Source organism: Felis catus, chromosome A2 (genome assembly GCF_018350175.1).
Source record: "Felis catus isolate Fca126 chromosome A2, F.catus_Fca126_mat1.0, whole genome shotgun sequence".
Taxonomy (NCBI): Eukaryota; Metazoa; Chordata; class Mammalia; order Carnivora; family Felidae; genus Felis; species Felis catus.
The window spans coordinates 155,267,170-155,282,563 of NC_058369.1; the positions used below are offsets into that span (position 1 = coordinate 155,267,170).

Consider the following 15,394-nt stretch of genomic DNA (forward strand, 5'->3'; position numbering starts at 1 on the left):
CAAATATGGACAAGTCCTCCCACAAAAATGCACACCTCAGCCACCACCAGTATCATCAACAAAATTCTTGTGGCTCATTCTTCCAGATACTACAGATACCAGATACTTCTTCAGGATGAAGCTTTCCCAAAACCTTCTTCTTTCGCATCAAAATCCTACTTATTTTTCAAAGTCCAATTCAAAGCTCTGCTTGATAAAACCCCAAAGAAGTATTCTTTCTCTTCACCTCCTTTAGACTATTATCATGTTCTTTATAGGACTATGTTTTTCTCATTATGAAAAAATTTTGTGAGGATTAAATGAGATAATACAAGTAAAAGAAGTTATTACAGAGGCTACCACATAGCAAAAACCCAATAAATATTCTTACTAGCAGGAATAAGTAGTACTAGCAATTCTTGTTATGTTTATTACTGTCATCCCTGTATTACTTAGCTGAGTTCTTAACATGACTCTACTAAACTGTAAACTAGTTGAAGGCACAGATCATGTCGGATGTTTTTGAATTAAATAATACAAAAACACTTAATATTATTAAGATGAAAATTTTCCCGAAACTGACCTACAAATTCACTACAATCCTTATCAAAATCCCAATGGCTTTTTTATAGAAATGGGCAAGCTGATGTTTAAATTCATATGGAAGTGTAATGTACTCAGAAAACCAAAATAATCTTGAACAAAGTTGGAGGCTTCACATTTTTTCATTTCAAAAATTACTATAAAGGTACAGTAATCAAGACATTGGAATAAGGATACATATATAGAACACCACAGAAGACTTGAGAATCCAGAAATAAAGCCTTACATTTACAGCCAACTGATTTTTGACAATGGTGCTGGTACCACTGAATATCTACAGGCAGAAGAATGAAGTTGGAGTACTACCTAAGATTACAATAAAAAAGTAACTCAAAACGGATCATACACCTAAAACTAAGAGCTTAAACTACACAGTTCTTAGCAGAGGGGCGCCTGGGTAGCTCAGTTAGCCACTTAACCACTTAACCAGCGTCTGACTTTGGCTTAGGTCATGATATTGCGGTTGGTGGGTTCAAGTCCCGCGCTGGGCTCTGTGCTGACGGCTCACAGCCTTGAGTCTGCTTCAGATTCTGTGTCTCCCTCTCTCTCTCTCTGTCCCTACTCCGCTCATGCTCTGTCTCTCTCTCAAAAATAAACATTAAACAAATTTTTTAAATTCAAAGTTCTTAGAAGAAAACATAGGAGTAAATCATCATGAACCTAGATTAGGCAGTAATTTCTTAGGTATGACACGCTAAATCACACCAACCAAAGAAAAAAACAGATAAACTGCACTTCTCAAAATTAAAACTTCTATACTTCAAAAGACACTACTGGGGCGCCTGGGTGGCTCAGTCGGTTGAGCGGCCGACTTCGGCTCAGGTCATGATCTCACAGCCTGTGAGTTCGAGCCCCGTGTCGGGCTCTGTGCTGACAGCTCAGAGCCTCGAGCCTGTTTCGGATTCTGTGTCTCCCTCTCTCTGACCCTGACCCGTTCATGCTCTGTCTCTCTCTGTCTCAAAAATAAATAAACGTTAAAAAAAAAAAATTCAAAAGACACTACCAAAAGAATGAAAAATAAATCCCACAGAATAGGAGAAAATACTTAAAAAATATATATGTATCTCATAAGGATCTACTATCTAGAATATGCAAAGAATTCTCACAACTGAACAATAACCCAGTTTAAAATGTGGGCAAAAGATTTGAATTGGTATTTTTCCCAAGAAGATAAGCAGTTAATAAGCACATGAAAAAGATGCTTTACCATTTTTAGGTCAAAACTACAAGCATGACTGTTTAAAAAACAAACAAGAGAGTAAGTGTTGGTAATGATGTGGCGAAATGAAAACCCTCATGCATTTCTGGTGGGAATTTAAAATGGAGCAGCTAACATTGGAAAACAGTCTGGTAGTTCCTCAAAAAGTTAAAACATAAAGTTACCATACATAGGACACAGCAATTCCATCCCAAGGCATAGAACCAAGACAAGTGAAAACGTATGTTACACAGAAACTTGTATATGAATGTTCATAATATAGCTTTATTCATGATTGTCAAAAAGTGGAAACCCAAATGTCAACTGATAAATTGGCAAACAAAATATGATATATCTACATGAGGGAATAAAAAGGAATGAACGCTACATGCTACAACATGGATAAATTTTGAAAACATTACGCCAAGTGAAAGCAGCCCGTCACAAAATGCCGTATCATGTAGGATTCCATTCACACAGAGTGCCCCAAAAGGCAAATGTATAGAAATACAAAGCAGATCAGTGGTTGCCAAGGGCTTATGGGAATGACTGTTAATGAGTAAAGGGTTTCTCTTTAGGGTGATGAAAATGTTTTGGAATTAAGATAGTGGTGATGACTGCACAACTTTGTGCATATACTAAAAAAAACCCACTGAATAGCACACTTTAAAAAAGTGAATCTTACAGTATGTGAATCATTTCTCAAGTAAAAGTGGGAGGGATGTCTGGCTGGCTGGGTCAGCAGGGTGTGCAACTCCATCTCAGGGTTGAGGGTTCAAGCCCCACAATGGGTGGAGAGATTACTTAAAAATAAAATTTTGGGGAAAAATGGGAGGAAAATTATCTAAGGATCTACTTTAAACAAATGGGAAAAAGCAGTGAAATAAACATTTTTTTATCATTAGTCCATTAAACTTATTGTTAAACTTCATTTCACAAGATACAATGAAATCTTACAGATTGCCCAAAGATGGTATCTAATGGACTGCTCTGTATTCCACAAGAAGGACCTTGCTGCTAGTATTCTTTTCACTGGTTTTAATAAAATATCTCTGCATCATCCTGGCTTCTACACAGATTAAAGACCAAAAAGGCTGTCAGTATCATAATAATGATATAGCAGTTAAGAGCAGATGCTGAATTCAGAATGTGTGGATTCAAACTTTGGCTACATTATTGACTAATTTTGTAGCATTAGCCATGTTATTATTATACTCCTCTGTGCCTTAGTTTTTTCATCTATAAAATGAAAATGAGAATAGGAAGTGTAACTCAAAGGATAGGTTGAGGATTAAATGACCGACTATCTGCTTGGAACAGTGCCTGGTATATAGCAAATAATAAATGTCAGGAGCTACTGCCGTTACCATGCCTCTGTCTGCAGGGCACTCTGGCATACATATCAATTCTATGGTAGCTAGGACTCCGTGTGTAACACCAGTGTGTATCACCAGCACAGTGATTCCAGAAACACTATTCCTTCTCTTCTGGAATCTAATATGTCAGGTCCAAAAAGAAGAACCTACTACTAGAGAAGCATCTAGCATTTTATCTTACACACAGAAGGCATTCAAATAACTTGTTGGATGTACGGAGGGAGAAAAATTGGGTAAAAAAAAGATTTCCTGGGAAATGACTCTTCAAGGCAAACTTATCTTTTCCTCCTTTGGATGAAGATTTATGGGCGCCTGGGTGGCTCAGGCAGTTAAGCATCTGACTTCAGCTCAGGTCATGATCTCACGGTTCATGGGTTTGAGCCCCATATCGGGCTCTGTGCTGACAGCTCAGAGCCTGGAGTCTGCTTTGGATTCTGTCCCTCCCTCTCTCTCTGCCCCTCCCCCTTGTGCTCTATCTCTGTCTCTCAAAAATAAATAAATGTTAAAATAATAATAATAAATAAAAAGGGAACCAAAGACTAAAAAGCCAAATTGGAAATTCCTTAAGAGTACTACAGGTCATTTCACTGAAGTTATCATCAAGAGAATCAATATAATTTTAATTATTATTCACGTCAGTAGGAAAAAATCTACAACAACTTAAAAGCTAGTTTTTAAATAAATTAGTACAAGGACATAAGATTTTGATGGTGACAGAACTGATTTCACCCTGTTCTGCTACAGGAAGAGATGCAGGGATAGGTAAAGTTTTATCTTCCTGTGGAAATATCAAAAATATCAAACATAGAAAACATTATTTCCTATCTTGAAATGTTTGGAACGAAATAACTATAGCATAACTTCTAGTCGCCAATGCTCAAGCTTATCTTAAAGCCAAACTGTGAACACTGGAAAAACTTCACTTTTTAGCCTCTTACTTCAAGAAATATAAACATAGTCCTGGTGTAGGGATACATGTGACCCCATTCTGGTCAATGAGATATAAAGGACAAGACGTGTAGGGGATTTGAAGAGGAAAATTTCCTCCTTGAAAGCGCGTAGGACACAAGAGAGCGTCTGTGATCCCAGCTTCCTGCTTTGAGGTGTCCTATGATGGCATACAGATCTGTGGCACTCATGACAGAAAGGCCTAAAGGACTGTAGAGATCCACCCCAGCATCTGACAACTCTGAGCTGTGGAATCAATCTTAAAATAATTTACCTCCACGCTTCTTGTTACAGGAGGGGAAAATAAAACTCCTATTTGTTTGGGCAACTTGTGATTAGGTGTTTTTGTTGTTCTGTAGCTAAAAGCATTTGGTATTTTTATAGCTCTCCTAGATTTATTCTCTAATTCTTATCTTTCTTCTAATACTTTCCATCTTTATTTTTATTCTGCTTTCTAGAGATTTCCTTAACTTTATCTTACAACAATTGTTTATGTATATGCACACAGACACACATACACATATGTATTTACATTTTCTGCTAACTATTTTAATTATTTTAATACCAAGAGCTCTTTCTTGTTCTCTATTAAGACTTCTGTTTCTTTAGTACAGCCATGAAATAAGAACAGATTGTCTTCTCTTATCTCTGATGTTAATTATAGTTATTTTCAGGTTCTCATCTGTTCTGTGCACTATTTCTGAGTTGCTTTGACCATTTTTGCTATTGTTTTCCTGCTACAAGCTTTCTTCCAGTATTTGGTTATTCTTAGCTGTCCATTCATATTTAAGACTTATGAGCTCTAAAGATGTCAATACTACACAAAGCAATCTACGGATTCAATGCAATCCCTACCAAAATCCCCATGTGTTTCAGAAACAGCAAAATCCACCCTCAAATTCATATGAAATCTCAAAAGGTAGTGAAATGCCAAAGCAATCCTTAAAAGGAAAACAAAGTTGGACATCTCATGCTTCCTGACTTTAAAATCCTTACACGGCTACAGTAATCAAATCAGTACAGTGTAAACTGGCATAAAGTTGGACTATAAATACCAACGGAAAACAAAAGAGAGCCCGCAAATAAATTCTCACATACGTGGTCAAATGATTTTTGACAAGGGCATGTGTCAAAGTTTCTATTCAATGGGAAAGGACAACCTTTTCAATAAATGGGGCTGGGAAAACTGGATATACACATGTAAAAGAATGAAGTTGAACCCTTAGCTTACATCATACAGAAAAATTAACTGAAAATGGATCAAGGACCTCAACGTTAGGGCTAAAACTGTAATTACAAATCTTAGAAGAAAACAGAAAAAAAAGGTTCATGACACTGGGTCTGGTAATGATTTCTTGGATGTGACACCAAAGGCACAGGCAACATGAGGAAAACAGGTAAATGAGACATCATCAAAATAAAAAAAAAACTTTCGCACAAAGGATATAATCAAGAGAGAGAAAAGGGAACCCATGGAATGGAAGAAAATATCTGCAAATCATATATCTAATTAGGAATGATACTCAGAATATATAAAGAACTCCTACAACTCAACAAAAAACCAACCCAATTAAAAAATGTGTAGAAGACTTAAACAGACATTTCTCCACAGAAGAATGAATGTCCAATAAACGCATGAAAAGATGTTCAACATCATAAGTCATCAGGGAAATGCAAATCAAAACCATGAGATACCATGTCACACTCATTAGGATGGCTATCAGAAACACGCGCACACACACACACACACACACACACACACACACCCAGAGTAAGTGTTGGCAAGGATATGGAGTAACTGGAACTCCTGTATATTACTAACAGAAATGTAAAAGGCAGCTAATGTGGAAAACAGTATGGCATTTCCTTAAAAAATTAAATACACTTTCTTTTTTTAAAAAAAAATTTTTTTTAACGTTTATTTATTTTTGGGACAGAGAGAGACAGAGCATGAACGGGGGAGGGGCAGAGAGAGGGGGAGACACAGAATCGGAAACAGGCTCCAGGCTCTGAGCCATCAGCCCAGAGCCTGACACGGGGCTCGAACCCACAGACCGCGAGATCGTAACCTGGCTGAAGTCGGACGCTCAACCGACTGCGCCACCCAGGCGCCCCATAAATACACTTTCTTAAACTATTCACAAAAATAAACTCAAAATGGATGAAAGACCTAAATGTAAGACAGGAAGTCATCAAGAGCCTAGAGGAGAAAGCAGGCAAAAACCTCTTTGACCTCGGCCACAGCAACTTCTTACTCAACACGGCTCCGGAGGCAAGCAAAATAAAAGCAAAAATGAACTATTGGGACCTCATCAAAATAAAAAGCTTCTGCACAGCGAAGGAAATGATCAGCAAAACTAAAAGGCAACCGACAGAAGGGGAGAAAATATTTGCAAACAGCATATCAGATAAAGGGTAGGTATCCAAAATCTATAAAGAGCTTATCAAACTCAACACCCAAAAAAACAAATAATCCAGTGAAGAAATGGGCAAGACATGAATAGACACTTCTCCTAAGAAGACAACCAGATGGCTAACAGACACATGAAAAAATGCTCAACATCACTCATCATCAGGAATGAAAACCACGATGAGATACCACCTCACACCAGTCAGAATGGCTAAAATTAACAACTTAGCCAACAGATGTTGGCAAGGATGCGGAGAAAGAGGATCTCTTTTGCACTGCTGGTGGAAATGTAAACTGGTGCAGCCACTCTGGAAAACAGTATGGAGGCTCCTCAAAAAATTAAAAATAGAACTACCCTACGACCTAGCAATTGCACGAGTAGGTATTTATCCAAGGGATACAGGTGTGCTGTTTCGAGGGGCACATGCCCCCCAATGTTTCTAGCGGCGCTATCGACAATAGCCAAAGTATGGAAAGAGCCCAAAAGCCCACCAACAGATGAATGGGTAAAGAAGATGTGGTGTGTGTGTGTGTGTGTGTGTGTGTGTGTGTGTGTGTATATACATATATATATATGTATGTATATATATATATATATATACACACATATATACACACACATATATATATACACACACACATACATATATACACACACATATACATATATGTATGTGTATATATATGTATGTATATGGGTGTGTGTATATGTGTGTATATGTGCACATATATATGTGTACATACACACACACACAATGGAGTATTACTTGGGGATCAAAAAGAATGAAATCTTGCCATCTGCAACTACGTGGATGGAACTAGAAGGGATTATGCTAGTGGATCCTGAGAAACTTAACAGAAACCCATTGGAGAGGGGAAGGGGAAAAAAAAAAAAAAAGAGGTTAGAGTGGGAGAGAGCCAAAGCATAAGAGACTCTTAAAAACTGAGAACAAACTGAGGGCTGATGGGGGGTGGGAGGGAGGGGAGGGTGGGTGGGTGATGGGTATTGAGGAGGGCATCTTTTGGGATGAGCACTGGGTGTTGTATGGAAACCAATTTGACAATAAATTTCTATATTGAAAAAAAGAAAAAAATATTTAGAAAAAATAAAAAAACTTTTATAAATAAATAAATTAATTAAAAAAAAAGAAGGGATTATGCTAGGCAACATCAGTTAGTAAGAGAAAGACAAATACCACATGACTTCACTCATATGAGGACTTTAAGATACAAAACAGATGAACATAAGGGAAGGAAAGCAAAAATAATATAAAAACAGGGAGGGGGACAAAACATAAGAGACTCTTAAACATAAAAGAACAAACAGAGGGTTGCTGGAGGGGTTGTGGGAGGGGGGATGGGCTAAATGGGTAAGGGGCATTAAGGAATCTACTCTTGAAATCATCGTTGCACTATGTGCTAACTGGGATGTAAATTGAAGACAAATTAATTAAAAAAATTAAATACAGAATTACCACATAATTCAGTAATTCCACTTCTGGTATACAGTCAAAAGGAGTAAAATCAGCATTATTCGTGGTAATGAAAAGACAGAAATGACCAACCATCAATGGTATCCACTGATAGATGAATGGATAAACAAAATGTGGAAACATTATTCAGCCTTAATTAGCAAGGAAATTTTGACCCATGCTACAACATGGATGGACCTTGAAGACATTATGCTAAATGATATGAGCTGTCACAAAAGGCCAAATATTGTACACTTCCATTTGTTTGAGGTTCCTAGAGTAGTCAAATACGTAGGGACAGAAAGCAGAATGATGGGTCTCAGTGGTTAACCAACAAACTTGGTTTTTCACTGAAGGGCCTTCAAATATCAGTACCCAAAGGTCTTCCCACTGGCCCTCATCAACTTTCCCCGGGAAGATACTGTCATCTCCAGGTAGGCTCCTCTTCATAGTTTATCCAATGTTTATGTAGGTTTATTGTTTATTGCCTGTAATTCCCTCCTCTGATAAAACTATAAGCTGCTTAAAGGCACAGTTGTGTGGTGTTTTTTTTTTGTGTTATATCCCCAGAGCCTAGAAAAGCATAAATGCATAAATATAAACAGGCACTTAATAAATATCTGCTGAATGAATGAATCAAAAATTTATGCGTAATCAATATGTGTGAAGAATGATGTTATTTCCTAATTATAAACTTAAACCTTAAATTACTACATGTGTGACAGTATTCTCATTTTACCAATGAGGTCAGGTATAATGAGATTAGGTAACCTATTTGCAGAAGCTAAGTCACAGCTAAGATTCAAACATAGGGCCTATGTGACTTCAAAGTTCATCTTAATCACTATATTGTATTGCCTTCTACAGAGAAATTCTGTAGTGTGTCCCTGAGAATACGAATCTACCTCCATGGGGTGCCTGGGTGGATTAGCTGGTTAAGCGTCAGACTTCAGCTCAAGTCATGATCTCGTGGTTCGTGAATTTGAGCCCCACGTCGGGCTCTGTGCGGACAGCTCAGAACCCGGAGCCTGTTTCACACTCTGTGTCTCCCTCTCTCTCTCTCTGCCTCTCCTCTGCTCACACTGTCTCTCTTTCTCTCTCTCAAAAATAAATAAACATTAAAAAAATTTTTTTAAAAAAGAATCTACATGTTAATGATATAATCTATGAGGTATGGTCTGCTTTATATTGTCCTAGTTAGATGTAATATGAACAGTGAAGAGCGTGAAGAATGTGAGTGTGTGGAGGGGGCACTGAATCCCTGCTATAGTCAAAAACAGTTATTGATGCAAATGTATTACGACTAAGGGTGGGGGAGAGTCTCACGAGACACAGAAATGGTTGGCAAAAACTGTTGGTTAAACTGTCTAATTCTAATTAATAAAGAATCACTATTTTCACCAGGACTCTTTGCCTCCTATGACTCCTGCACTCATCCTCCTCAGACAGAAAAGTAAAACAGCATGGGATGTTGGAAAGTATACTAACTAGTATTCAGAGGTGTGAACTGTGGTCCTACTACTGGTATCTGGCAGTGTGCTCTGAGGGAAGCCATATGAAGAAGCCAACAGTTTATCAGTGGTTATTTCCAAACTTCCAAATTTATTTTAGAAATGCAAACTTACTTTCTCATGAAAATACTTGAAAGATTTAACACGTCCTTTAAGTGCAACCAGATTACTAAACCAGAAATTTAGTTTAGGAGTCTACCAATCCATGCCTAAAAATGTAAGGGGTTTGAAGGCAAATGATCATTTGTAATTTATGGTTATATTTCTATATGATTAGTGATTACAGCTGGACCAGCTTTTACAGCGACAGGCAGTGTAGTGCAGCGGGAAGCAGTGTGGACCGTGAAGCCTGACTGCCTGGATCCCCTAACAGCTTGCTCATCATGGAACCCGAGTGACTTACATCAGGAAACCAATATCAAGAAAGGTTATCTGTGATTACAACAGAAACTACTGCCCCACAGGATTAAGAACAATGACTATAAATTTATGATGCTCAAGTCTTGATACAAAAGCCTCAAACACTAAAGCTAAGCAATTCTGAGCTATTTAAATATTATAAATTTTGCCTATTAAGAAAGCAAACACCAATTTGGGGGGATTTGCTGGAAAAAAGATATTTCACAAGGAAAAAACATACTTCACAAAATTTGACCCCGCTTTCTAACACAGTAACTAGTTTCCTAACCTCCACAACTGAATGTTTTCTGTTTCTCTTTTTTAAATAAGTTTTTTAACAGAGTAATATGTTGAGGTTTATACATGGCTTCTCCTTTTCCAAACTACAAAATACTCTATGTTATTGTAACAAATGAAGTAAGATTAAGAAGTATAATATAATAAAGACGAAGGTAATCCACCTTCCCATATCTATTTCTCATCTTATCCCCTAGGGTAAACATTATTACTAGTACAAATGCTTTTTTAAGTTCATGTTTTTATTTTCCAAATCACTACAGGTGCACCTGGTGGCTCAGTTGGTTGAGCATCCAATTCTCGGTTTCAGCTAGGGTCATGATCCCAGGGTCGTGGGATCGAGACCTGCACGGGGCTCCGTGCTAAGTGTGAAGCCCGCTTAAGATTCTCTCTCTCTCCTTTCTCCCCCTCTGTCCCTTTCCCCCACTTGTGTTCTCTCGCTGTCTCTAAAATAACAAAAATGAAAAATAAAAAATCACTACAGATATGATACTCAAAAGCTTACCTCTAGATATATTGATGGTGGATTATGCTCCCCACCAAATTTGTCCAATAGGGCCTCTATATGTTCCTGTGTCAACTTAATCATTTGTTTGATATTCCACACCTGAAAAATAATTTAAAAGAATGTAAATAAGAATCATTTAGGATACGAATTAGAGATATTTTAAAATTTGAAATTTAGAGCTGAGACCTGTGAGACCATTTAGCATAGCAATTTTTCCCATCTTTTATTAAACACCTAAAAACTCTTTTCTACACTAGTAGTGCAAATATTCTCAACTGTAAAAGATTCAAATAATACATGAGAATTCAGAATAAATGACAGGGGCGCCTGAGTGGCTCAGTAGGTTAAGCGTCCGACTTCTGCTCAGATCACGATCTCACGGTTTGTGAGTTCGAGCCCCGTGTTGGGCTCTGGGCTGACCACTCAGAGCCTGGACCCTGCTTCAGATTCTGTGTCTCCCTGTCTCTCTGCCCTTCCCCTGCTCACACTGTCTCTCAAAAATTGTCTCAAAACTAAATAAACATTAAAAAAAAATAAAATAAAAAAGAATGACGAAAGTCTCTTTTCACACTTCCCCACATTCCTGGACACTTTGCCCAAAACTCAACTGCCGTTTACAATTTGTTATACATCCTTTCCACATCTCCTTTTTATTAAAGTAAATATAATAATACATATACAAAGTATACAAATATATATAAATATTATATTTAAAAAACATTTTTAATACTTGTTTTTTTCCCTGAACAACATTCCTCAAAGTTGTTTCCATATCAATACATACGTATTTTACTGTTTTTTTTTTTTTTTCAACGTTTATTTATTTTTGGGACAGAGAGAGACAGAGCCTGAACGGGGGAGGGGCAGAGAGAGAGGGAGACACAGAATCGGAAACAGGCTCCAGGCTCTGAGCCATCAGCCCAGAGCCTGACGCAGGGCTCGAACTCACGGACCGCGAGATCGTGACCTGGCTGAAGTCAGACGCTTAACCGACTGCGCCACCCAGGCGCCCCCGTATTTTACTGTTTTTAAATGGTGGTGTTAAGGATAGAAACATTTATTTCGTAATATTGTTATGACACTGCTTATCGTCAATGGTCTTCAAACTTCAAGAGCAACCTAACAGTGGATGGTCACGGATAATTTTAGGACAATTTTCAGCTCCTTGATGTTTTCGTGTACTCCTAATTGAACTGCTTGAGAACTAGTCTCCTTTCCTCCTCTCCCTTTAAAATCACCTCATTGTAATTCTCCGTTCTATACAAGAAAGGCAAAATTCTTCTCCATCTCAGATCCTACTAATGTGCACTGTTCTGAGATGTAGAAATTTTAAAGTACGGAGTCAACACGAGGGAAAAACCCCTTGAGAGAAAAGGGGTAGGGGTTAAAACCAAGACCTTATTTTATCAGTGAAATAAATTCTTGGCAGGGTTCCAAGCCTCATTCATTTATCCAGCTGGCCAGCCTAGAATTCACAAGTTGGGTGGTTATAGTACAGGCATATATTATGTGTTTATTTTTTAAAAAGTCATTTTTTCCTTGATGAAGAATGAGTCCAATTTATCTGAGTGGTTAGAGAATGTGCTTGCAAATTACACTGTATACTAGATACTCCATAAACTGCATGATCTAAACCTGGAATTCTAAGGTGTGACCAAAAATGAACAGCATAAATATAATACACACTAGACATTAAGGCCTTTTAAACTACCGAAAGTTATAATTTAAAAATGTGAGGTAATTAAAAAATGTACAAGAGGGTATAGACAGATGAACAAGGAGGGGGCTTCAGGACCCTTGGTTTATTCAATAATTCTCTTCCTAGAAGATATTCAGATTATTCCATTTTTCTCAACTTCAAACAATGCTTCAATGAATAGTTCTGAACTGCCTTTCTGAGCACAGGTTTAAGTTTCCTTTTTAGATATCAATGCACAGAATTCCTGAATTGAATGTTATGTGCATTTAAAAATTTAATAAATGTGTAAAATGGTTTTCCAATAGAAAAAAAGTCCCAAGTCATATTCCTACTAGGAGGGTATGAGTCCATGCTTTTCCCTATAATCCCACCAACACTGGGTCTTATCAAACTTTGAAATGTTTGCCAATCTGAAGGGGGAAAGGTGATCTTGTTGTTTCAATCTGTATTTCCCAGAAAACCATTTTTCATGTTTATTGGACATTTACATTTCTTTTTGGAAAATTCCCTATCCATATTCTTTCTTTCATTCTATTTTTTTCTTGTTGATTTATAGATATCCTATGTTCTAGATATCTTATATATTAACCCTATTCTCCTCCAAATGTTGCGGTTTTTTCATGTTTTTCACATTATGCCTCATTTGTCATACAAAGTCCTGCTACTCAAAAGTGGTCCATAGACTAGCAGCAGCATAATCTTCCAGAAGCATGTTATACATGCAAAATCTCAGAATTTGAGAAGCAATGACAGAAGTTTCCTTTTCTATTGTCAGATATCGTATTATTTTCCTTTACGACTCCTTGGCTAATTTTTCATATCCCCCAAAAAGCATTGGATGTCTTTTTTCTCTAGCTATACTTATTCTCCAGGTGATCTTATCCAATCTTGTGGCTTTATATGCCAAATATGGACTGATGAAGCCCAAATTTTAAAATCCAGCTCTGTCCTCTCAACTCCAGACTTTTTGTCCAACTGCCTACTGAACATCTCCACTAAAATAACTAATAGACATTGCAAACTTAACATGTTCAAAGATTTAACTTCTGGTCTAGCCCACAATCCCCCCCAAAACTTCTTTTTCCTATAGTCTCTTCATCTCAGAAAATGATAACCTCCCTCTATGTTGACTTCATTGACCACTCAGGCAGAAGTGCTTTATAGTCAGAATTTGATATCCTAAAATTGATTATGTTTTTCATGTCTATTAGCTGCTCTGAGATCAGAAACATGTTTTATTTATCTTTCGTTTCCCCATCACTTATCTTGGTGTCTTAGTCATAACGGGTATTCAATCAGTGCTGAAACTAAGATTCAGGCTGTCTTTAGAATAGGGGAAGAGAGGAAAAATTAGGCCTAGTTCGGGGATTCTTTCCACTTCAGTAAATAAATGAAGATGTTATTATCCAAAGCCTTTTTTGTTGTTGTTGTTTTGTTTTGTTTTTTTTTAAAGCTCCATAGATAAAACTCATGCACAGTTAGGGTAAAGAACCACCCCCCAAGGAATGAGAGAGAGAATGGAAAAAATTAGACTAGAAAAGGAAAATGAACATGAGGGAAATTACGGAACTGAGCTGATTAAAACTGATTAGAATAAAATTTTTGTACTGGGGAGCAGAAAATGACAGGTTTGGTTAGGTAGGGCAGGGCCAGACCATGAACGTTCTGGAATAAGATTTCTTAATTCCCGAAACAAAAGTAATTTTATATCCAAAGAATGAAGAAAAATCACTATGAGCCATCACTGAAATTAGGGAAGATGAGTCTGGTAGAAAAAATTTGCTCACATTTCCCAGAAGAGTAAGAGAAAGAACTTTGATGATAATTATTAAATATAAATATATTAAAAAATAGAATAAGATATTGTAAAACTAAGAGAAGATATATAGTTTTGGCCTTAAAATGCCTTCTTGGAAAAAATGAAGAAAATCTGTTTCAACAATCCTGAAAGGGAAATGAAAGAATTACAAACAGAAGCAAAAAAATTCAAGAAAGGTACTAGATTTCCTGTCCTGTTTTGATCTCTTCAGTGGACCACAGCAATTAAAATCAGGCAATCTTAGTAAACAATCGATCATTTCTAGTGACTTTACAGATGGCAAAATTCCCTCCCCCACAAAAATGAATTTTTTTTAACGCCCACCTCAGAAGACGCCTATGTTAAAATATAAATTAATAAAACATAAATTCAGACCAACTGCTATGGAAGAACTGCAGGGCAGTAATGGCACAGAAAACTACAGCCACTGCCTCCCTTCCTCCCAATAAAAAGGCATCAGGTCCGGATTATTATAGGATTGGCTTCTATCAAACCTTTAAAGAAAATACAATAAGTTATTAATATGTGAAAGCATATAAAAAAGGAAAATCTTCCAAGTTCATTTCATAAAATTAGCAAAATCCAGATATCCAAACTTGACAAAGAGAATACAAAATGAAAAAAAAAAACAAAACACACAGACACACATAAATAATCCAAGCTGTGAGGATACAAAACCTCTTAAATTCCATTTTCCCTCTCCCTTTCAGTTCCCTCTCCCTCTCTCACTCTTGTTCTTTCCCTCAAATTAATGTTAGTCATTCATCAGGAATCCAGTAAAATAATACTTAACAGGTCAAAGGAGAAAATTACACGCTAGTCTAACAGATGCCCAAACAACAAATAACTATTACCAAAGGTAAAACAAATTTATTTAAACAAATTTATTTAAAATAAATAATTCAAAAAGAGAGACATGGTCCTAAAATTTTAGAAGAATTGCTAAAAGAATCATGGCAGTGGAAGCATGAAGGCTAGACAATCAGTCAGTGGAAAAGATTCTGAAAAACTCCTCTAAAATAAAAAACAAATACAATCAGCTTGAGAAAGCAATCAAAGTTTATAAATTGCCGACCAAAATATCAAAGTTTCTATTGAGATAATTCTAGAATATCTCCAAGCTTAAAGACAACACATATAAAAGGGGAGCATGAGAAAATGATAAATCACAGTCA

At 36.9% G+C, this 15,394-nt stretch overlaps 1 protein-coding gene across 5 annotated transcripts in view; it reads right to left on the bottom strand.

The window, feature by feature from the left end:
• The window catches only part of BRAF (B-Raf proto-oncogene, serine/threonine kinase), a 159,604-nt gene that overhangs the window by 78,999 nt on the left and 65,211 nt on the right, over positions 1–15,394 (bottom strand). For all 5 annotated transcript variants that reach the window (XM_019825906.3, XM_019825910.3, XM_019825907.3 and 2 more), the window contains exon 2: positions 10,699–10,800. In XM_019825906.3, the coding sequence (XP_019681465.1) occupies positions 10,699–10,800 (102 nt within the window). The remainder of the gene's footprint in view (positions 1–10,698; positions 10,801–15,394) is intronic.